This window comes from Salvelinus alpinus, chromosome 8 (genome assembly GCF_045679555.1).
Source record: "Salvelinus alpinus chromosome 8, SLU_Salpinus.1, whole genome shotgun sequence".
Lineage (NCBI taxonomy): Eukaryota > Metazoa > Chordata > Actinopteri > Salmoniformes > Salmonidae > Salvelinus > Salvelinus alpinus.
In genome coordinates, this window is record NC_092093.1 from 41,109,519 (window position 1) to 41,133,592 (window position 24,074).

Consider the following 24,074-nt stretch of genomic DNA (forward strand, 5'->3'; position numbering starts at 1 on the left):
GTAGTCGAAAGACTTGGGTAATCATGAGATCAGCAGGCTTCCTTTGCTGAGGGTAACTTGGGTAAGGCGATGAAATGGGCTGCCTTGGAAAACCGATCGACAAACACCAGGATAGTGGTAAGCCCTTGGGATGGGGGTAACCCTGTGATAAAGTCTATGGACAGGTGGTACCAGGGCCGGCTGGGTTGCTCCACCCTCTGACCATCCCCGGTCGCTGTCGTGAGGACTTGCTTTGGGCACAGGTCGCTGTCGTGAGGACTTGCTTTGGGCACAGGTGGAGCAGAACGTAACGAAGGATCTCACATCCTCAATCATGTCGGGCCACCAGAATTTCTGCCCCAGGAACTCCAGTGTCCAATTAACCCCTGGATGCACAGTTAATTTAGAAGAGTGTCCGCATTGTAGTACTCAGGAACGGGCTGATTGCGGAATATGAAGTCTGTTAGAGGGACCCCCGCCGGGGTCAGGTTCTCAGGTCTAGGCTTGTTGGACCGTGGTCTCAATACTCCATATCAAGGGGGCCACAATGCGGGAGCTGGGGATGATGGGCTCGGAGTCCCTCTGCTTGTTAGAGACATTGTGTTGGCGGGACAGGACGTCTGCTTTCTAATTATTGGATCCCGGGGAATAGGCTAGTGTGAAGTTGAACCTGTTAAAGAACAGAGCCCACCTAGCCTGGTGAGCTATCAACCTCTTGGCTTCTTGAATGGAGACCAAGTTCTTATGGTCCGTCCAGATCACGAAAGGATGATGAAACGTCCCTTGAGCTCCCTGAATGCCATGTCAGCCTCGGGGTCCAGCAAAAACTGTTCTGGGACTAGGGCCGTGAGAGGGTTAGGGCCGTGAGAGGTGCTGCCACCGCACCAAAGTTGCGTATAAAACCCCTGTAAAAATGGCAAAACCTGAGGAACCGCTGGACTTGTTTGAGTGAGGCGGGATGGGGCCAGTCTGTGACTGCCCTCACCTTTACGGGGTCCATTTGGGTGCCGGTGGTAGAGATAATGTGGCCTAGGAAAGAAACGTGGGATACACGGAACTCACACTTCTCTATCTGATGTATAGTCGACTCTGCAGGAGGCATCTCAGGACTTGGTGGACGTGTTCTGGAAGGGGCTTGGAGAAGATCAGGGTGTCGTCGAGGTAAACAAAGACTAACCGATTCAACATATTCCTAAGCGTGTCATTGACCAATGCTTGGAAGACTGCCGGCGAGTTCGATAATCTGAAGGGCATGACTAAATACTCATAGTGGCCACTCGGGGTGTTAAAGGCAGTCTTCCATTCATCTCCCTCCCTGATTCTCACCAGATTGTAAGCGTTGCGGAGGTCCAGTTGGTGAAGAATTGGGCCCCATCGGCCAACTCCAAAGCGGCGAACATCAGGGGTGGAAACTGTGAAGCAACACAAACATAGGCACATACACATATGCACACACACACAGACTTAGTACTGTAGATATGTGGTAGTGGTGGAGTAGGAGTCTGAGTGCACACAGTGTGTTGTGAACTCTGCGAATGTATTGTAATGATTTTAAAATTGCACAAATTGCCTTAATTTTGCTGGACCCCAGGAAGAGTAGCTGCTGCCTTGGGGATCCATAATAAATACAAATGCTGGGCTTGGGGGGCTGGGGTGCTCTGGAAACCGGGATAGTGTCAAAAAGGTTCTGTCCCACACGTTCTCGGATGCGGTTGTCAATCCTGAAGGGCAGCGTTATCAGGGACTCGAGGTCATCTCCCAGTTTCCGAGCGCCCAGTTCATCCTTGATGGAGTTGACCCTGGTGTAAATCCGTAACCAGTGCCTCAGTATTCAACCCACTCTCGGCTGGCGAGGGTGAGGAACTCAATGGCGAAGTCAGCAACTGGTCTGAACAGTTGAACAGTCGGCTTGCCGCTTCTCGTCCACCAACTGGGTGGTTGAAGATTCATTGCAGCTTGGCAGTGAAGGCTAAAATGGAGCTGCAGGATGGTGGCTGCTGTTCCCACATCACCATTGCCCACGTCAGGGCCTTGCCCCAGAGTAGAGAGATGATGTAGGCGATCTTGGCCCGATCGGCATGGAACGAGGAGGACTGTAGCTCGAACACCAGAGAGCACTGTGTGAGGAACCTCTTACATCCTCCCGGGTGGCCATCATACCGCTTGGGGGCTGGGATCTTGGGTTCCCTGGAGGAACTACGGTGACGCCTGTAGCACTGGGTGATGAGACTTGGGCATTGGTTCCTCCTGGGTTTAGGTTGGGCCGTGGTTGGAGTGCCCGGAAGGTCTCTGATATTTGGGAGAGTTGTTCTTGCTGCTTCCCCAGCAGTGCTCCTTGGTGGGTTATAGCATTCTGGATCTGGGTGATCTCTGCTGGGTCCATGTTGAGGCAGAAGCTTACTGTGACGTGGTGAAGTTGGACCCAGGTGCAGAGAAGATACCAGACGAGGAATCAGTGGTTAAGGATAAACATAATACTTTACTGACAAAACGGTAGTCGCAGGATCACATTACACTTGAAATACTAAAACAAAACACAGTGGCTCAACCTCACTCACAAAACAACCACACGGTAAACATTTCAAGCTTCTGCAAAGGACAACAGAAAACACACCTCTTTTAACAGGGAAATCATAACGAGTAAATAGGACACACCTGAGTGTCGTTAATGTCTCTAGGATGGTCTCTGCCGCCCTCTGGTGACAGGTGGAACCATGACATCTAGGGTGTAATCATTAGTCCAACAGTTGCAAACAATAGTTTCTATTGGACAAATTCAGGTATGTTTATCCCCGTTCTGGTCCATTTGCTTCCGTTTCAGAAACGTTTTTCAACAGAATCGGCGGAATAAATATACCCCTGATCACACACAAACACAGTTCACTTTCATAGCAGCCTGATCGTTGTATAATTCCTTCTCACATCTACGCACTCTCCTCCTCTCACCTTTTCCCTTCACGTGTGGACTTCAGTACACAACACATCAGCTGTCTGTGACCAGGCAAAAAAAACTTTCCAAGCCGAACCTTCATATTATAAAGCTCTAATCTCTACACACAGCCTACATCATTGTCACCATATTGGCTAACCTCAAGTCAACACATAGCTATTGGAACTAACGCGTTAGTAAACCTGCTACAATCATGCAGTACAGTGTACAGTTAGGAAGCAGTTTAGCAGTACCACCGGCGGGCCCGGATGGCAATACATTTATAAAACAAAAAGCTTACCTTAACTTGGAAGATTTCCAGTGTTGGATAGCCCGAGCAGGCTTGGTAAGATAGTATCCCTCTGTTTGAGCCGGGTGTTTGAGTATGCTAAACTTGGTGGCTGCATTCGCTATCTAAGTAAGTGAAAGTGAAAGGAAAAATATATATGAAATATAGATTAGCACTCTCTCTCTCCCTCTCTTGCTTCTCCTTCATTTTTGATAAAAAATATTTGCTCAAAACTGTTCAACTATTGTCTTTCTCTTTGAGTCAACTACTCAACACATTTTATGCACTGCAGTGCTAGCTAGCTGTAGTTTATGCTTTCAGTACTACATTCAAAATCAAATCAAATCAAATTGTATTTGTCACATACACATGGTTAGCAGATGTTAATGCGAGTGTAGCGAAATGCTTGTGCTTCTAGTTCCGACAATGCAGTAATAACCAACGAGTAATCTAACCTAACAATTCCACAACTACTACCTTATACACACAAGTGTAAAGGGATAAAGAATATGTACATAAAGATATATGAATGAGTGATGGAACAGAACGGCATAGGCAAGATGCAGTAGATGGTATCGAGTACAGTATATACATATGAGATGAGTAATGTAGGGTATGTAAACATAAAAGTGCATAGTTTAAAGTGGCTAGTGATACATGTATTACATAAAGATGGCAAGATGCAGTAGATTATATAGAGTACAGTATATACATATACATTATATTAAGTGGCATTGTTTAAAGTGGCTAGTGATACATTTTTGATCAATTTCCATTATTAAAGTGAGCTGGAGTTGAGTCAGAGTGTTGGCAGCAGCCACTCGATGTTAGTGGTGGCTGTTTAACAGTCTGATGGCCTTGAGATAGGGACCGAGAGACTGAAAAACAGCTTCTGCTTTGATGCACCTGTACTGACCATTCTCTGATCCTTTGATTGGGTGGGCAACATGTCAGTTCAGGCTGCAAGAGCTCTGATAGGTTGGAGGACGTCCTCTGGAGGTTGTCATAATTACTGTGCAAGTCTATGGAAGGGAGTGAGAACCACAAGCCTCCTAGGTTTTGTATTGTTGTTTATGTTCCCAGAGTAGAACGGACACTAGCTGTCGTTCGGCTGCACCATGACAAGTGATGAATGCTCACCTCCAATGCTTGGAAGAGCACCTTTGGATCTACTTCCCAATCCATTTGACGATGATCCTGGCTCAGTTGGCATGTCGGTAAGTGAAATCGAACAGCTGATCGAGCTGTCATGTGACCGAATGCTGCAGACAACGCATTCACGGGTCACTACGGAGGAGTTTTGGTTCCTGAGTCAAAGGGAATACCCTGCCGTCTCCCTCTGAGAATTAATGCCGTGTTCAAAACAACTGGGAACTGGGAACTCTGAAATCTCCGACTTACAACTTCGGTGCGTTCAAGATAACTGGGAACTCTGAAAAAAAATGAGCTCAGACTGGAAAAAATCATTTTGAACGGGCATCTAACTGGTAATTCCAACTTGGGAACTCTAGCCTCTTTCTAGAGCTCCGACTTTCCGACCTAAAGATCATTGATGTCATGATTTGACCTCATATTTTTCAGAGTTCCCAGTTGTCTTAAAAGCATCATTCAACACAAGGCTACCCTTCTTCGCCAGCTCAAATCTGTGTGAAGCTGGAGTTAGTGCTCTCATCTGCATTAAAACCAAATATCGATCTAGGTTGCATTTGACAGCAGAGATGATGTGCACACTGTTGACCACGCTCCCTGACTTTGAGAAGCTCTAATGTGACATGCATCAAGCACACCCATCTCATTAGTGGTGGTGAGATAAGAGACATTATGTCAGACTCATTTGCAATTGACTGTCACAGCACCACATTAAAAGAATGTGCTGGCGAGTTGAAAAGACAAATCAGAAATATATATTTGAAATATAACATTAAGAACAAATTCTTATTTACAATGACGGCCAAACCCAGACGACGCTGGGCCAATTGTGCGCAGCCCTATGGGACTCCCAATCACGGCCAGTTGTGATACAGCCTGGATTTGAACCAGGGTGATGCCTCAGGCACTGAGATGCAGTGCCTTAGACCACTACGCCACTCGAGAATCTAAATACTGTTAGAATGTTTTTCAATTGACTGCCAAAGCCCCAAATAAAAAAAAAGTTAACATGGGCGGTTAATTACATATTTTTTTAACATGGTTGGGGGTCGCAAGAATTTTCCGATATCGAAATCTGGTCATGGGTCAAATAAGTTTGGGAACTCCTGGGTGTAGAGTATGCCTGGCATTACCTACAAAACAGCTTCCTGCATATTACATTCTGACCACACCGCTTGTGTTGCGTGCGCAGGTGTTGCAAAATAAATGTACACATACATGATATTCAATCATTGCACCCACACTGCTGGTCCGCGTCAACGAGCGTCTGCATAGCCAGGCGCTAAAAAATAACTTGGTTCTAGTTTTGACGCATGACGCGCTGCAAGTCCAGCCTCTCCCATCTTCTCATTGTTTTTTATGAGCATATACCCACATCAACGATTGAAAGATGAACTGATATCCACAGTCCAGTCCAGTTGGTTGCCAACCGCCATATAAAGTCCAAAGAACAAGAAAAGCCGGAAGGAGGAGAGATTACTAGAAACAAACTCGGTTTACCCTTTTATGTGTGGATTCATTGTTGGAGTGGAGGACCTTGTGCAATACAGGTAAAATAACAACCCAATGTTTATATCCCAGGACAAATTAGCTAGCAACAGCAAACTAGCTAGCTAAATTGCCATAAATGTTTAATGCTTTTCCACCTGTTCCTAAATTAATATAGTTGGTTCAGAATTTGGTTTGAAATTTCAACCTGCGTGTCCGGATCGCATCTGGTGTGGGTGGACAAACTCCACATGCATGTGATGGTGCACATGAGCGAGCGGTCTGGTCAGCATGTTAGCCTGAGTCAGAATGACATGACAGGCTTTGAATATAGGGAGAAATTAAATTGTTTCATTATTTATGCAAATTACCCAATTGTACATATACATGAACCAAAAGGTCCTATTAAATCAATGAAATATACACTTTCATTGCATTAGTGGAACCCCACTTATATAGGGAGCATAGGAGGCAAGGCTATATAACGCACTTTGGGTCTGTGGCCAAGTAGCCTACATTTGGTAAAAAGTGAGAATCATTGTCTTCACATTCTTAGGATATGTTATCTTTCTATCCTCCTCTCTCAATCTCCCTCTCTCGTATCCTCTCACAACAGAGAGAGAGAGAGAGAGACACATACACACATACAGTCAATGCCAAGAGTGTGCAAAGCTGTCAGCAAGGCAAAGGGTGGCTACTTTGAAGAATCTCAAATATCACATTTCTTTAACACTTGTTTGGTTACTACATGATTCCGTATGTGTTATTTCATAGTTTTGATGTCTTCACTACTATCCTACAATGTAGACATTTTTTTAAATAAAGAAAAACCTTTGAATGAGTAGGTGTGTCCACACTTGACTGGTACTGTACATGCACAGAGTGAGATATACAAATCGCGTGCGCACACACTTCCAAAGCTCACTGACACTCCAGTTCTCCAGTGAACTAAAGCTGTTTTTTCCTGTTGGGAAGTGGAATCGGAAACTTCAGTGTATGCACAGAGCCACGAACTCACAGAGAAACAATCAAACTATTGTTGTAACTCCAGTAAGACCTCGGCGAAAGGCGACGACAGCTCCACTCTATATCGGAGTAGCCTACACCATCTGCGGATAAATCAAGACCATAACAGAACATTAACGTTTGATAAAGGTAAGCGTTGCTCAGTTTCTTCTCCTTAGGGCCATTTTCAAACATGCGTGTTTTCAGCAACATCCTCATAAGCAGAATCACAAGTTTGAGGTGATTGCCCTTTTAAGTGTTTACTGCTTGGATAAAAGGAGTATGTCCAACGGTCCATTCCATGGCATTATCAAGATAGCTTTCCTATCTAAATAAAGCCATATATGGAATCTAAAATTATTTTATTTTAGATTTTAAAAAATGCATGTAGAACACAGATGAAAATAGTATAATTTATTGATATTATGTTGTAAGCTACCAAAAAAGGCTGTAGTTGAAACAATTGATCAATTGTAGTTGTAGCTGTAGTTGATCAATCAGTGATTTGTAAATATGAAGAAATTATGTCATTTTGATGTCATATGCAGATTACCCTAAATTACTAAATACATAAAACACACGTATGACACATTCAGATGTAGGCCTACAATGTACTTACTATAGGCTACTTTTGTTTAGAACGTGGTTGGTTTCAATTTGCACAACCAAGCTGGCAAAATATGTGATTTTATGTGATTCTTTGGGCCATAGTTTTTCCTGATTGTGTAATATACCTTGCCGTGCCTTAAACCTGTTGAGGCTACGGGTGCCGCTAGCGGCACTCCTCCCACATTCCATTGAAAAGGCAGAGCGGCAAATTCAAAAAAAATTTTTGAAATATTTAACTTTCACACATTAACAAGTCCAATACAGCATTTGAAAGATAAACATCTTGTCAATCCAGCCAACATGTCCGATTTTTTAAATGTTTTACAGAGAAAACACCACATATATTTATGTTAGGTCACCACCAAATAAAAAAAGACAGACAGACATTTTTCACAGCACAAGTAGGCTGCAGGTAGCATGCACAAGCCAACCTAACTAACCTAGAACCAACCTAAATAACCTAGAAAAAGCTACCTCAGATGACAGTCCTATAACATGTTACACAATAAATCTATGTTTTGTTCAAAAAAATTGCATATTTTAGCTATAAATCAGTTTTACATTACTGCTACCATCATAGCTACAGTCAGAAATCGCATGGGAGTAGCCAGAGTAAATACAGACACCAACTACCTAATTACACATCATAAATCATTTCAGACAAATATATGGTGGATAGCTAATGAAAGACAAATATCTTGTGAATACAGACAATATTTCCGATTGTTGAAGTGTTTTACAGCGAAAACACCACATATATTTATGTTAGTTCACCACCAAATACAAAAGACAGACAGACAGTTTTTCACAGCAACGGTAGCATGCAAGTAGCTAACCTAACTAACCTAGAACCAACCTAGAACCAACCTAAATAACCTAGAAAAAACTCCCTCAGATGACAGTCCTATAACATGTTACACAATAAATCTATGTTTTGTTCGAAAAATGTGCATATTTTAGCTATAAATCAGTTTTACATTACTGCTACCATCATAGCCACCATCACAGCTACAGTCAGAAATCGCACGGCAGTAGCCAGAGAAAATACAGACACCAACGTCAACTACTAATTACACATCATAAAACATTTCAGAACAATATATGGTGGATAGCTAATGAAAGAATAAGATCTTGTGAACAGAGCCAATATTTCCGATTTTTTAAGTGTTTTACAGCGAAAACACAATATATCGTTATATTAGCTTACTACAATAGCTAGCACACAGCAGCATTGCTTCTAGTCAAACGGTAGCATAGCACAGTTCGACAGATATATATGAAAAAGCATCCCAAATTGGGTCCTTATCTTTGTGGATCTTCCATCAGAATGTTCTCCAAGGGGTCCTTTGATTCAGAACCGACTTTATTTGGATCCATAACGAACGATTTCCCTCAGAATTAGCAAGCAACATTAGCTAGCATTGCTAGCCTCTCGTTCTTGAACCAATTCTTGCGTCGCATCACGTCTAAAGTCCAGAATAAATTTCAATAATATAATTAAACTATATTGAAAAAACATACTTTAAGATGATATTGTGACATGTATCAAAGAAAATCGAAGCCAGAGATCATATTCACCTTTAAAAAGGTTCTTCAATGAGCCGAGTACAGGTCAGACTTCGCGCCCAGAAAATAAATAAAAGTGCGCACGTCTCAGTCCAAGACGTTGTGTTCAGTCCCTGGTCAAGATAATCAACTGATTTTTTCTCTCACTTCCGCATTACACACAGGCGAAGGCGTATGACGTGTTTCTACAGTCATAAGTGACATGCCCTTTTATAGACAAGCTCCTGAAGAGAGAGTTCGATTTTGGAAATCTCAGTTCCGGTTAGGAAATGGTCTGTAAAAGGAGTTCTGTTTCACTTAGAGAAATAATTCAAACGTTTTTAGAAACTAGAGACTGTTTTCTATCCAATAGTAATAATAATATGCATATTGTACGAGCAAGAATTGAGTACGAGGCCGTTTAAAAATCATACGATTTTCTCCAAAAGTGAAAACAGCACCCCCTTGTCCTCAACAGGTTTTAACCTTCTGTCGGTTTACAAGCTTGAGCGTGTTATTTCTAAATGATGTTAAATGAAAAGACTTCAATCATTTGCATGGATTTGAATGCCACGTTTAACAAATTGGGACTCGCATGCACCCTTCAGGAAAGATCTTTTAAAAATCCACCTTTCCAGAAACAAGTCTCTTACCGTTGCTGCTTGTTAAGGCCCCCCTCAGCCCCCAGCTATGCCCTGGACACCTTATGGGAATTGATTGACCCCCATCTATCTTCAGAGTTCGTACTGTCAGGTGACCTAAACTGGGATATGCTTAATAAGGCTAGGGGTTCCGCTACATTCGCTGAAATGGCAGCGCGCGAAATTCAAAAATATTTTTTAGAAATATTTAACTTTCATACATTCACAAGTGCAATACACCAAATTAAAGCTTAACTTCTTGTTAATCTAGCCATCATGTGCGATTTCAAAAAGGCTTTACAGCGAAAGCACAACCTTCAATTATGTTAGGTCAGCGCCTAGTCACAGAAAAACATACAGCCATTTTCCAGTCAAAGAGAGGAGTCACAAAAAGCAGAATTAGAGATAAAATGAATCAATAACCTTTGATGATCTTCATCAGATGGCACTCATAGGACTTCATGTTACACAATACATGTATGTTTTGTTCGATAAAGTTCATATTTATATCCAAAGATCTCAGTTTACATTGACGCGTTATGTTCAGTAATGATGTGCTTCGAAAACATCCGGCGAATTTGCAGAGAGCCACATCAAATCAATTTACAGAAATACTCATCATAAACTTTGATAAAAGATACAAGTGTTACGCATAGAATTAAAGATATACTTCTCCTTAGTTTTACGGAAAAAGCACACCATGCAATAATCTGAGTACAGCGCTAAGCCACAAAAACAAGCCATACAAATACCCGTCATGTTGTGGAGTCAGTAAAAGTCAGAAATAGCGTTATAAATATTCACTTACCTTTGATGATCTTCATCAGAATGCACTCCCAGGAATCCCAGTTCCACAATAAATGTTTGTTTTGTTCGATAAAGTTCATCTTTATTTCCAAATACCTCCTTTTTGTTAGCACGTTTAGTTCACCAATCGAAATTCACAAGGCAAGTCCAGACGAAAAGTCATAAAGTTCTATTACAGTTCTTAGAAACATGTCAAACGATGTATAGAATCAATCTTTAGGATGTTTTTATCATAAATCTTCAATAATGTTTCAACCGGACAATGCCATAAGCTTAGTCAAACAGCTCTTATTCTCTTCCCCTTCATAGTAGAAGCCTGAAACAAGGTTCTAAAGACTGTTGACATCTAGTGGAAGCCTTGGGAAGTGCAATATGACCCCATAGACACTGTATATTCGAAAGGCAATGACTTGAAAAACTACAAACCTTTTTGCCTGCCATATGAGTTCTGTTATACTCACAGACATCATTCAAACAGTTTTCGAAACTTCAGAGTGTTCTCTATCCAAATCTACTAATAATATGCATATATTAGCTTCTGGGCATGAGTAGCAGGAAGTTTACTCTGGGCATGCTTTTCATCCGAACGTGAAAATGCTGCCCCCTATCCCAAACAGGTTAACACCCTGGCCGTCCTACAATCTAAAATAGATGCCCTCAATCTCACACAAATTATTAGTACAACCCTAAATCCGTAACCATGGGCACCCTCTTAGATATCATCCTGACCAACTTGCCCTCTAATTACACCTCTGCTGTCTTCAACCAGGATATCAGCGATCACTGCCTCATTGCCTGCGTCCGTTATGGGCCTGCGGTCAAACGACCACCCCTCATGACTGTCAAATGCTCCCTAAAACACTTCAGCAAGCAGGCCTTTCTAATCGACCTGGCCCGGGTATCCTGGAAGGATATTGACCTCATCCCGTCAGTAGAGGATGCTTGGTTGGTCTTTAAAAGTGATTTCCTCACCATCTTAGATAAGCATGCCCCATTCAAAAAATGTAGAACTAAGAAAGGACACTCTATAGCCCTTGGTTCACCGCAGACTTGACTGCCCCTGACCAGCACAAAAACATCCTGTGGCGTTCTGCATTAGCATCGATTAGCCCCCGCGATATGCAACTTTTCAGGGAAGTCGGGAACCAATATACACAGTCAGTTAGGAAAGCTAAATCTAGCTTTTTCAAACAGAAATTTGCATCCTGTCGTACTAATTCCAAAAAGTTTTGGGACACTGTAAAGTCAATAATGAATAAGAGCACCGCCTCCCAGCTGATGTTCTGAAAGAGCTGCAAAATCTGGATCCCTACAAATCAGCTGGGCTAGACAATCTGGACGCTCTCTTTCTAAAATTTTCCGCCAAAATTGTTGCAACACCTTTTACTAGCCTGTTCAACCTCTCTTTCGTATCTTCTGAGATCCCCAAAGATTGGAAAGCTGCTGCGGTCATCCCCCTCTTCAAAGGGGGAGACACTCCAGACCCAAACTGTTATTGACCTATATCCATCCTGCCCTGCCTTTCTAAAACCTTCGAAAGCCAAGTTAACGAACAGATCACCAACCATTTTGAATCCCACCATACCATCTCCACTATGCAAACTGGTTTCCGAGCTGGTCATGGGTGCACCTCAGCCACGATCAAGGTCCTAAACGATATCATAACCGCCATCGATAAAAGACAGTCATATTCATCGACCTGGCCAAGGCTTTCAACTCTGTCAATCACCACATTCTTATCGGCAGACTCAATAGCCTTGGTTTCTCAAATGACTGCCTCGCCTGGTTCACCAACTACTTCTCAGACAGAGTTCAGTGTGTCAAATTGGAGGGCTTGTTCTCTGGACCTCTGGCAGTCTCAATGGGGGTGCCACAGGGTTCAATTCTCGGGCCGACTCTTTTGTCTGTATATATCAATGATGTCGCTCTTGCTGCTGGTGATTCTCTGATCCACCTCTACGTGGACGACACCATTCTGTATACATATGGCCCTTCTTTGGACACTGTGTTAACTAACCTCCAAACGAGCTTCAATGCCATACAACACTCTTTCCGTGGTCTCCAACTGCTTTTAAATGCAAGTAAAACTAAATGCATGCTCTTCAACCGATCGCTGCCCGCACCCGCCCGCCCGACTAGCATCACTACTCTGGACGGTTCTGACTTAGAATATGTGGACAACTACACATACCTAGGTGTCTGGATAGACTGTAAACTCTCATTCCAGACTCACATTAAGCATCTCCAATCCAAAATTAAATCGCCTTCCAATTTTGGAACAAAGCCTCCTTCACTCATGCTGCCAAACATACCCTCGTAAAACTGACTATCCTACCGATCCTTGACTTTGGCGATGTAATTTACAAAATAGCCTCCTACACTCTAACTGGATGTAGTCTATCACAGTGCCATCCGTTTTGTCACCAAGCCCCATATACTACCCACCACTGCGACCTGTATGCTCTCGTTTGCTGGCCCTCGCTACATATTCGTCACCAAACCCACTGGCTCCAGGTCATCTATAAGTCTTTGCTAGGTAAAGCCCCGCCTTATCGCAGCTCACTGGTCACCATAGCAACACCCACCCATAGCACGCGCTCCAGCAGGTATATTTCACTGGTCATCCCCAAAGCCAACACCCCCTTAAGCCCCCTTTCCTTCCAGTTCTCTGCTGCCAATGACTGGAATGAATTGCAAAAATCACTGAAGCTGGAGACTTATATCTCCCTCACTAGCTTTAAGCATCAGCTGTCAGAGCATCTTACCGATCACTGTACCTGTACACAGCCAATCTGTAAATAGCACACCGAACTACCTCATCCCCATATGTTTTTTTTTGCTTTTTTGCACCCCAAGTTCTCATCTGCACATCTATCACTCCAGTGTTAACGCTAAATTGTAATTATTTCGCCTCTTTGGCCTATTTATTGCCTTACCTCCCTAATATTCTACATTTGCACACACTGTACATAGATGTTTCTATTTGTATTTTATTTTATGCTATTGACTGTACGTTTGTTTATGTGTAACTCTGTGGGGTTTTTTTTGTCGCACTGCTTTGCTTTATCTTAGCCAGGTCGCAGTTGTAAATGAGAACTTGTTCTCAACTGGCCTACCTGGTTAAATAAAGATAAAAATAAAAATGTAATTAAAGAAAATCTTATGGACATGCACACAAGTATTGAAGCATCTGTTTCTTAGATTGAAAGGATTTGTAAAATGAATTCATATGAAAAGAATTTCAGAAGTGTAATGAGCAGAAGGCAATACAATATTTCCATAATCTTTTGGCCTATGTGGTTTTGTACTACATCATCTGTTTTATTACCATAAGAAACAATAACAGGTGCAAACTGTGCATAATATGCGCATTTGATAAATCAGGTGAGGTGTCAATTTTGACTCTCTGATGTTTCAGGTGAAGCCCTTAGTCCTGGTCAGCATTTGTTAATGACACCTCTAGTTTGTAGTGCAGTGGACTGTGCTATGTGTGACATTTCCATAGATTTGAATATGGTTTTCCATATTGCTCAGAGCAGGTGTAACTAACCTCGCTCAATATATATTTTTCTCCCTCCTCCACCTTACTTTCCCTTGTGTATTGTTGGAGTAAAGGAGAAATTAACTGTGTCAATGGCTCCCTCACTCTGGAGACGTTTAACCTGTCGCTGTCTGGGGAAAAGGATTGGAAAATCAATCAAGGATAATTAGTGAAAATTTGTTGCGAGTGTGTGTGGCTGAGTCATGCACACACACACACACACACACACACACACACACACACACACACACACACACACACACACACACACACACACACACACACACACACACACACACACACACACACACACACACACACACACACACACACGTTGTTGTATTGTTGAAGCTTCTTAAGATAGCCTAGTTCAAAACAAAATGGTACAAAAGTTAGTCACAAAATTAGATGAGATGGTTGTTAAATTATCTTTTTAAACAAAAAATGAAGGAAGCGAATTTGGAGCAGCAGTTTTTATCTTGTGAGAGCGCAGAGCGATTTTATTTATTTAATTTTTTTGCAAAGCAGGGGAAAGGATTTTGAGCAAAAACCGCTCTGAGGGATGAGTGGGATTTCCAACCACTCAACACTGCTCACATACCCTGATCAGGATAGATAATAAACAGAGTAGCAGCAGTGTATGTGAAGAGTGTGTGTGTCTCCGTGAGTGTATGGCGTCAATATGCATGCATGTGTGTGCGTATGTGGTGTGTGTGTGTGTGTGTGTGTGCGTATGTGGTGTGTGTGTGTGTGTGTGTGTGTGTGTGTGTGTGTGTGTGTGTGTGTGTGTGTGTTGGAGTGTCAGTGTATTACTCTAATCACAATAGTATGTGTGCATAGTAAGCGCCATTGCCAGCCCACATTACTGGGAGAAAACAAACTGCTAGTTCTCATTTTATGTCATTGTCTTCTATCATGGAGGCACTGCATGTCTCAATGAAAGATGTGCATATATAAAATGAGCCAATTAGAAGTGAGGATAAGTATGGCGATGGGCCAATTAGATGCCAGGATAAGAATGGACATGGGCCAATTAGAGACCAGGGTGAGTATGGACATGATAGCATGAAGGGCAATTGACTCTTTTGTCACCATAGTGAGTCAGGACATTTGCTAAGTCTCTTCCGAATGAGAGCTTGATTGACATATGGTTGATATTTAGTCATCACTATTGGCTTAGTTTAGATTTTTGGCAGAGATCTGGGTGTTGGCTGATTTGGAATGTTAAGCCAGCAACTGACTGTTATCTTGATGAAGACTATGGAATGTGTGATGAGTTATGCATTTGTTTCTGGGCCTGATTGATGCAAGGCATGTCGATCTTACGATCTGTCACTGTTTTGGGCTCTGCTCCAGTCTCAAAACACTTATGTCACAACTGGCTCCCTTAGGTTATACTGCACGCACGCACACACACACACACACACTGCCCACCCACTGTCCATCCACCTACTCGCCATTTATACCCTCTTGAGTATGGCACTCGTTTCCATGAAAGACGTCTCGGTTTTTGAACTTTCCCCCATAGATGCCTTCCAACCCTCCAATCCAACCCACTTTGGTCACAGCTCACTCCCTAAGGTTATTCTCTGTTTACAGGACTGGGCCAATGCAATAAACACATCCTTACCCTATCAATACCCACTTCCCCTCTGGAGTATGGCACTTATTTTCATAAAAGGCATGTTGATTATTGACTGCCCACCATGTCTCCGTGGCAACAGCCAGGGGAAGACCATGCACACATTGAAATGGAAGGGTTGCTTGGCAAAGGAAATCAGTAGATTAGTCATCCTACCAAACACATACACACAGACACACACACACATTAGTAAACCTTCATTTCGTATGCACACACACGATACCAAAATTTTGACTTTGATACCGATACCATGTTTCGTATCACAATACTCGACAACCAAAATGACACAACAGCAAAAAAGGTGGCGATTTAGTCAAAGTCACAGAATGGTGGACTGAACTTTTGAGTTCAATATCAATGCATTCATTAATCAATTAAACGTTCATATTATCAATTTGACTTAATTTACCCTATTGATAAATTGGGTAAATCAAGAAGCCTATTCACAATACTGGTGAATGCATATTCAGTAGGAGTGTGTGCATGCATGAAGTATTTCTGCTTGTTTTGGCTGATTTCACAGGGCTACAGATTACAAATGATCTGTTTCCCTTCCATTTGGGACTTATTTCATAATACTGATCAGAGCATTTGGTAGGCGCATGAGCAGAATCAGGCCGTGTAGCAATCATTGGCACAAGAGTACTTAATGACTGTCAGAGATACACCCAATTCCAAACCAATCATTCATTACTTGCCTGTAGGTCGTTACTAGCCTGGTCCCAGATCTGTTTGTGTTGTCTGGCCAACTCCTATGATAAGTTGGCAAGACAGCACAAACAGATCTGGGACCAGGCTAGGTCCCAAGTGACTCACAGATAAAAATGTAATTGAATAGGAATCAGGAGTATGGTATTAGATAGACTTTTCCCCCCTATTTCCCAAACCAATTCAGCCCTCGTTAGTCTATGAGGGATAGTGAACAAGGGACTAGTTCTAGGGATGTTTGGTTTGGAACAATGCAATACTTTACAGCTTTGTTAGTGTAGTGAGAACATGTCCTTCTTATCTTTTGGCTTGGCTGAAGGCGAGGCTTACTGACAGGATGACAGAAGTGATGAACACCTGTGATTCGACGGTGGGAGACTTCAACATTGGAGGCGCCTCAGGAGAAGAGGGTATATCCTTTCAGGTGGGACTAATTCACACAGACACACTCACAGACAACACTAAAACAAACAAAAGGAACACACCCACAGTTCCACAAACAACACAAACTCACAAGAAGACACTACAGCGCCTGCCATGCCGACTACTGCTCATCCTGTGTCTCCCTAACCTGCCGTTCCCCCAGTGTGTGTGTGTGTGTGTGTGTGGGCGGAGACAGGTATGCTGGAGGCAGAGCAGATCCCCACCAGCTGCAACCTGTTCCATAATCAAGACCTCTACAAATACTCAGCCCTGCCACTTCCACGCTGCCAGATTGTAACCTCTGCTCAGTCAGTCTGCATTTTTAGCCATTTGTTCCTGCATAGATCCTGTTTTCGTGTTGTGCCTGTTTTTCTGTCCGCTCTGACTCTGGTCCCTGTCTCCAGTCCCACGTCTCGTCAGTCCTGCTACCCTGTGTCCCCCCCCCCCCTCCACTCTACTGCTTTCTTGGATGCCTCTCCGGACCAGATTACCCAGCCCCAACTCCCCTCACTCCAGCCTCAGCACCTGGCTCCCTGCAATCCGCCCTAGCTTTCCTTGGCCTGCACCCCATCTTCCCCGTTTTTCAATAAATACCTTGATTACCTTATCCCAGTCTCCTCGTCTGAGTCTGCTCTTGGGTTCACCCGCTCCGCGTAACAGCACAACATAGTTACCCACGTAGTAACCCCATAGAATTGAATTCTTCATGGCATGCGCTCAGATCTCTCTCTTCTCCTCTCTCCTTCTCTGTAGACCCATGACAGGTGTAAATGTCCTTCCACCGCTCTGAGCTGACGTCAAGGCAATTTCTGACTGCACCTCAATCACACCCTTTCATCCCCCTCTCATCCTCTGCTAACCTTTTACAGTCAAAACCCAAAGAATTCACGTCCCCCCAAAGAACTCACTGCTCTCTTGTGACTAAAATCTAAAGGAAAAGTGTGTCATTACTTTGACGAACATATGCATGTGGGGACTTCATGGATTTGGCTCGTAATCAATAGGGGCCTTGAGTAAAGCCGACGCAAGCTCTCAAGTAAGAGATGGCAGCCAATCCAGCAGCAAGCAGTTCCTTTCTCAGCCAACTGGCTTGCCCCATTGCAGATGCAGGTGTCCTTCACTGAGCCCCCTCTTCCTGCTCTAGTGCAGGGGTGTAATGGAAGTAATCGCACGCCACACAAAGTGAGTCACACATCCTCTTATCGGCTTGAGCTCTTCAGAGGCATGGGCTTTTGCCAGAGAAGTCACACTTGCAGCATGTGGCGAATGCAAAGCACCTCTTTCCCCCCGGCATCCATTTCAAAGCATTAAATTACATTTTTGAGCAGTGGGCAATGACAAATCAGGGAGGGAGGAATTGGAAAACATACAGTGCATTTGGAAAGTATTCAGTCCCCTTGACTTTTTCCACATTTTGTTACGTTACAGCCTTATTCTAAAATGGATTAAAAAATATATATAATCTCATCAATCTATACACAATACCCGATAATGGCAAAGCGAAAACAGGTTTTTAGACATCTTAGCAAATGTATTAAAAATAAAAAACAGATTCCTTATTTACATAAGTATTCAGAACCTTTGCTATGAGACTCGAAATTGAGCTCGGGTGCATCCTGTTTCCATTGATCCTCCTTGAGATGTTTCTACAACTTGATTTGAGTCCACCTGTGGTAAGTTCAATTGATTGAAGAATATTTGGAAAGGCACACACCGGTCTATGTAAGGTCCCACTGTTGACAGTGCATGTCAGAGCAAAAACCAAGCCATGAGGTCGAAGGAATTGTCTGTAGAGCTCCGAGACAGGATTGTGTCGAGGCACAGATCTGGGGAAGGTTACCAACACATTTCTGCAGCATTGAAGGTCCCCAAGAACACAGTGGCCTCCATCATTCTTAAATGGAAAAAGTTTGGAACCACCAAGACTCTTCCTAGAGCTGTCACTCTGACAGAACCCGATGGTCACTCTGACAGAGCTCCAGAGTTCCTCTATGGATATGGGAGAATCATCCAGAAATACAACCATCTTTGCAGCACTCCACCAATCAGGCCTTTATGGTAGAGTGGCCAGACGGAAGCCACTCCTCAGTAAAAGGCACATGACAGCCAGCTTGGAGTTTGCAAAAAGGTACCTAAAGGACTCTCAGACCATGAGAAACAATATTCTCTTGTCTGATGAAACCAAGATTGAACTCTTTGGCCTGAATGCCAAGTGTCACGTATAGAGGAAAGCTGGCACCATCACTACGGTGAAGCATGGTGGTGGCAGCATCATGCTGTGGGGATGTTTTTCAGCGGCAGGGACTGGGAGAATAGTCACGATCGAGGGAAAGATGAACAGAGCAAAGTACAGTGAGATCCTTGATGAATACCTGCTCCAGAGCACTCAGGACCTCAGACTGGGCGAAGGTTCACCCTCCAACAGGATAATGACCTTACGTACACAGCCAAGAGAAGTGGCTTCGGGACAAGTCTCTGAATGTCCTTGAGTGGCCCAGCTAGAGCCTGGACCTGAACCTGATCGAACATCTCTGGAGAGACTTAAAAATAGCTGTGCAGCAACGCTCCCCATCCAACTTGACAGAGCTTGAGAGCATCCGCAGAGAAGAATGGGAGGAACTATCCAAATACAGGTGTGCCAAGCTTGTACCGTCATACCAAGAAGACTTGAATTTGTAATCGCTGCCAAAGGTAATTCAACAAAGACTGAGAAAGGGTATGAATACTTATGTAAATGTGATTGTGTGAATGTGATTTCAGTTTTAAATTTTATTTCTAAAAAACATTTTTTGCTTTGTCATTATGGGGTATTGTGTGTAGATTGATGATGAAAAAAAAAATATTTAATCTAGTTTAGAATTCGCCTGTCACATAACAAAATGTGGAAAAAGTCAAGGGATCTGAATACTTTCCAAATGCACTGTATAATTATGTCTTTAATTTCCCATTTAAGTCACTAGACATATCTGAGGCAACAACAAGTACCTCTCTCACAGAGCATCATCTAGTGGTTGCGATTATCCATACTGTCTGGTTCTGGAATGTATTTGAGACCTTGGAGACTACTTGGTAAATTACACATTTGTTGTATGCCAAGAAAGTTGCATAATCAGAAAACTGACCATAGAATCTAGGGTCAACCTGATACTACTCCATCAATGTCACATGTTACAAGCAGGGTTGGGGTTACCAGCAATTCAGTTTTTAATTCAGTGGAATTCACCCCAACCCTTACCCTGGTTGCCAGATTTCCCCCTCTTTTTTTGGTGACACTGACATGATTGTGTTTCCAGATCTTTCCGGACTCCCACGAACGGTTCCCCAAGCTGTCCAAACGGCTTCCCTCCATCGTGGTGGAGCCCACTGAGAGCGGGGAAGTGGAGAGTGGCGAGCTCCGCTGGCCCCCCGATGACCTTAGTTACCCTGATGAAGACCCCGGAGAGGCCCAGGCCCAGGCAGCAGGTGAGAACCGCTCAAATCCATTTCCAGCCAAGAGAAGTGAGAACCAAAAGGGCTTTCCAGGGGACAATATAATAGAATCGGTTTATTTTTTCCCAGAACTTCAAACAAAAGAGAGGGACTACAGAACTCTTACTTTCTATGCCTACTGAAGAACATTTTTAAACAATAGTATTGTGGGATGTGATTTGGAATACCGGTAAAGACTAGGAGCTTGTCGGTTGTAGTCTGGGGTGGAGCCTGTTATCAAAATGTAGCTATACAAATTGAATGTATTTAAATGTGTGTGTGTGTGTGTGTGTTGGTGGCAGGCGAGGATAATCCAGCAGAGGTACAGCTATGATGGGAGGAGTTTAAAACTGACTCTCACAGTGCTGGCACCATTCCAGCCACACACTGTGAGTGTCTCCATGATGGACAGAAGCAAGGAGGAGGGTGTTCAGGCTAAGCCCGTAATCAACTAGAACCGCCAACTTGTTGGTAGACCTCCACAACACTTGGTGGGGCTGAGCCCTGTACGATTGTCTTAAATTGCTCATAGGTGCCAAACTCCAGTGAGTAGCTTGTTACTGTAGATTCATTTGTTGCTTGTTTTACTTTTTTAGGTTTCACAAACAACATTTTTTTATGTACACCCCATTCAGAGTTTGTTTAGCTGTGATCTTTAGATACAGTATACAAAATAAAGATAAAGTTCTGTATATACAATTTTTATGTATCTTGCTGCCTTAGACCAAAGTCTATAACACAGTACTCTTATGAAAACTATATGTACTGTACACTGTAGATCACGGGTTGGAACTGGTCAGAACAGACAATTGGAAAATAACATAATTTTTCAAGGAACAGAAACAACCAGGAACAAAAGTGATCTCTAGTGTTCTGGAACAGAACCATTATTTTCAAATCTTGAGAACCGGCAAATAATCATATTTTTTTGTTACAAAAATATTTCTTATGTCGAGCATATACATTACCGGTAAAAAGTTTTAGAACACCTACTCATTCAAGGCTTTTTCTATATTTTTACAATTTTCTACATTGTAGAATAATAGTGAAGACATCAAAACTATGAAATAACACATATTGAATCATATAGTAACCAAAAAAGTGTTTAACAAATCTAAGTATATTTTATATTTGAGATTCTTCAAATAGCCACCCTTCGCCTTGATGACAGCTTTGCACACTCTTGGCATTCTCTCAACCAGCTTCATGAGGTAGTCACCTGGAATGCATTTCAATTAACCAGTGTGCCTTCTTAAAAGTTAATTTGTGGAATTTCTCACCTTCTTAATGCGTTTGAGCCAATCAGTTGTGTTGTGACAAGTTAGGGGGGGGTATACAGAAGATAGCCCTATTTGGTAAAAGACTGAGTCCATATTATGGCAAGAACAGCTGAAATAAGCAGAGAAATGACAGTCAATCATTACTTCAATACATGAAGGTCAGTCAATATGGAACATTTCAAGAACTTTTAAAGTTTCTTCAAGTGCAGTCGCAAATACCAGCAAGCGCTATGATGAAACTGGCTCTCATGAGGACCGCCACAGGAATGGAAGACCCTGAGTTACCTCTGCTGCAGAGGACAAGTTCATTAGAGTTACCAGCCTCAGATATTGCAGCCCAAATAAATGCTTCACAGAGTTCAAGTAACAGACACATCTCAACATCAACTGTTCAGAGGAGACCGTGTGAGTCAGGCCTTCATGGTCGAATTTCTGGAAAGAACTACTACTAAAGGACACCAATAAGAAGAAGATACATGATTGGGCCAAGAAACACGATCAAAGGACATTAGACTGGTGAAATGTATCCTTTGGTCTGGACGTAAAACATGCTGGAGGAGGTGTTCTGGTGTGGGGGTGCTTTGCTGGTAACACTGGCTGTGATTTATTTAGAATTCAAGGCACACTTAACCAACTTGGCTATCACAGCATTCTGCAGCGTTACGCCATCCCATCTGGTTTGCGCTTAGTGGGACTATCATTTGTTTTTCAACAAGACAATGACCCAACACACCTCCAGGCTGTGTAAGGGCTATTTTACCAAGAAGGAGAGTGATGGAGTGCTGCATCAGATGACCTGGCCTCCACAATCCCCTGGCCTCAACCAAATTGAGATGTTTTGGGATGAGTCGGACCGCAGAGGGAAGGAAAAGCAGCCAACAAGTGCTCAGCATATGTGGGAACTCCTTCAAGACTGTTGGAAAAGCATTCCAGGTGAAGCTGGTTGAGAGAATTTCAACAGAGTGCAAAGCTGTCATCAAGTTGGCTATTTGAAGAATCTCAAATATATTTTGATTTGTTTAACACTTTTTTGGTTACTACATGATTCCATATGTGTTATTTTATCGTTTTGATGCCTTCATTATTATTCTACAATGTAGAAAATAGTCAAAATAAAGAAAAACCCATGAATGAGTAGGTGTTCTAAAACTTTAGACCGGTAGTGTAATTCTGTAATTCAGTGAACTTATGATGCTACTGTAGTAATAGCCTAAACACACTCCAATTAACATCATGTCATAAGGTTTAGCTCTTCTAACCATGCACCCTCCATGTCCACCGCTCTCTCCCCACCTGTGAAATCTCAGACACAACATCTCTGACCAATTAAACATATCAACAAGTAGCTTACCCATTCCATAGCAAGCTGCTCTATCCGTGCTGATTGGTGGGGTAAAATAATGAGCTAAATGTAAAAACTATGTTGATTTCACAGGTTCAAAAAAATTGTACGAAAGGGAATTATATGAACCGTTACTTTTCGGGTGTTCTAACCGATTCAGAACCTTATAATGCTGGTTGGAACACTGGAATGAAACAAAAAAATATGGTTTCTGTTCAGAACAATTGGAAAATAATTTTGGTTCCAACCCCTGTTGAAGATAAACAGTTTTATACAGTGAGTTTGGGAGAGGAGAATTCATCATGAGGAATATGGCTATCTTACATTAAACTGTATAGCTGTCAATTACGGCTTCTGCTCATATGCATGTTATTATCTATAAGCACTTATTACAATGTTTTTTCTTCTTCTTTCAAACCATAGGCTTTGAAGAATCATCGTAGTTAATATTTTACATAGCACGTCTTTTCAATCAAGGGCTAACTGAAAAAAACATAACTTTCAGTTTTTTTCTAATTTGTCTTTCATCTATTGCCCAATTTCAATGCATGTCTGGGTTTGTTTTTATTCATTAAACTTTTGATAGTTTGGAGTCTCTGATACTATAGTTCAATTAAAAAGTCACACATCCTTCTACAAACATGTCTTGCTTACATGCTGACCAGAACAGACACGTCGCATGCGCGAGCGTCGCAAAATAAATTTCGAAATCCATGTTATTCAATTATTGCGCGCCAACGAGCGTCTGCGTTGCCAAGGGCTACAATAGAAAAGTCATTCCTATTTCTGACGCAGATCGCGCTGCAAGTCCTGCCTCTCCCATCTCCTCATTGGTTTATCAAAGCAGGTACCCACGTGCCAAATCCTCAGTGGTTATACCCACGTGGGTGATTGAAAGACTAACTGTTTTGCCGGTTGTCGTGGTAATACTATGAAAGTGTAAATGGATCACCACAAGTTCAAAGACGAAAAAGCCTGGAAGGAGGAGAGATGACTCGAAACGATTTGGTTGGCCGTTTTGTGTGTGGATTAATTGTCGGAGGACCTTGTGCACTTCAGGTAAAATAACAAATCAATGTTTATATCCCAGGACAAATTAGCTAGCAACAGCAAGCTAGCTAAATATGACAAATTAGCTAGCAAGTGCAAGCTAACTAGCTAAATTGCCATACATGTTTAATGCTTTTTGACCTGTCCCCAAATTAATGTCATTGTTTCTGAGTTTGTTT

General features: G+C 42.5%; 1 protein-coding gene across 2 annotated transcripts; it reads left to right on the forward strand.

Moving 5' to 3' along the window:
• The first annotated feature begins 5,642 nt into the window (after positions 1-5,642).
• On the forward strand, positions 5,643-20,922 carry LOC139583138 (protein LBH). Of its 2 annotated transcripts, none has more exons than XM_071413922.1 (4): positions 5,643-5,896; positions 16,652-16,756; positions 20,049-20,217; positions 20,526-20,922. In XM_071413922.1, the coding sequence occupies exons 2-4, from the start codon at positions 16,670-16,672 to the stop codon at positions 20,555-20,557; spliced, it is 288 nt and encodes a 95-aa protein (XP_071270023.1). In that variant the 5' UTR covers positions 5,643-5,896; positions 16,652-16,669; the 3' UTR covers positions 20,558-20,922. The 2 variants fall into 2 exon arrangements, with proteins under 2 accessions (XP_071270023.1, XP_071270022.1); XM_071413921.1 differs by lacking the exon at positions 5,643-5,896 and adding an exon at positions 6,499-6,989.
• Positions 20,923-24,074: the final 3,152 nt, after the last annotated feature.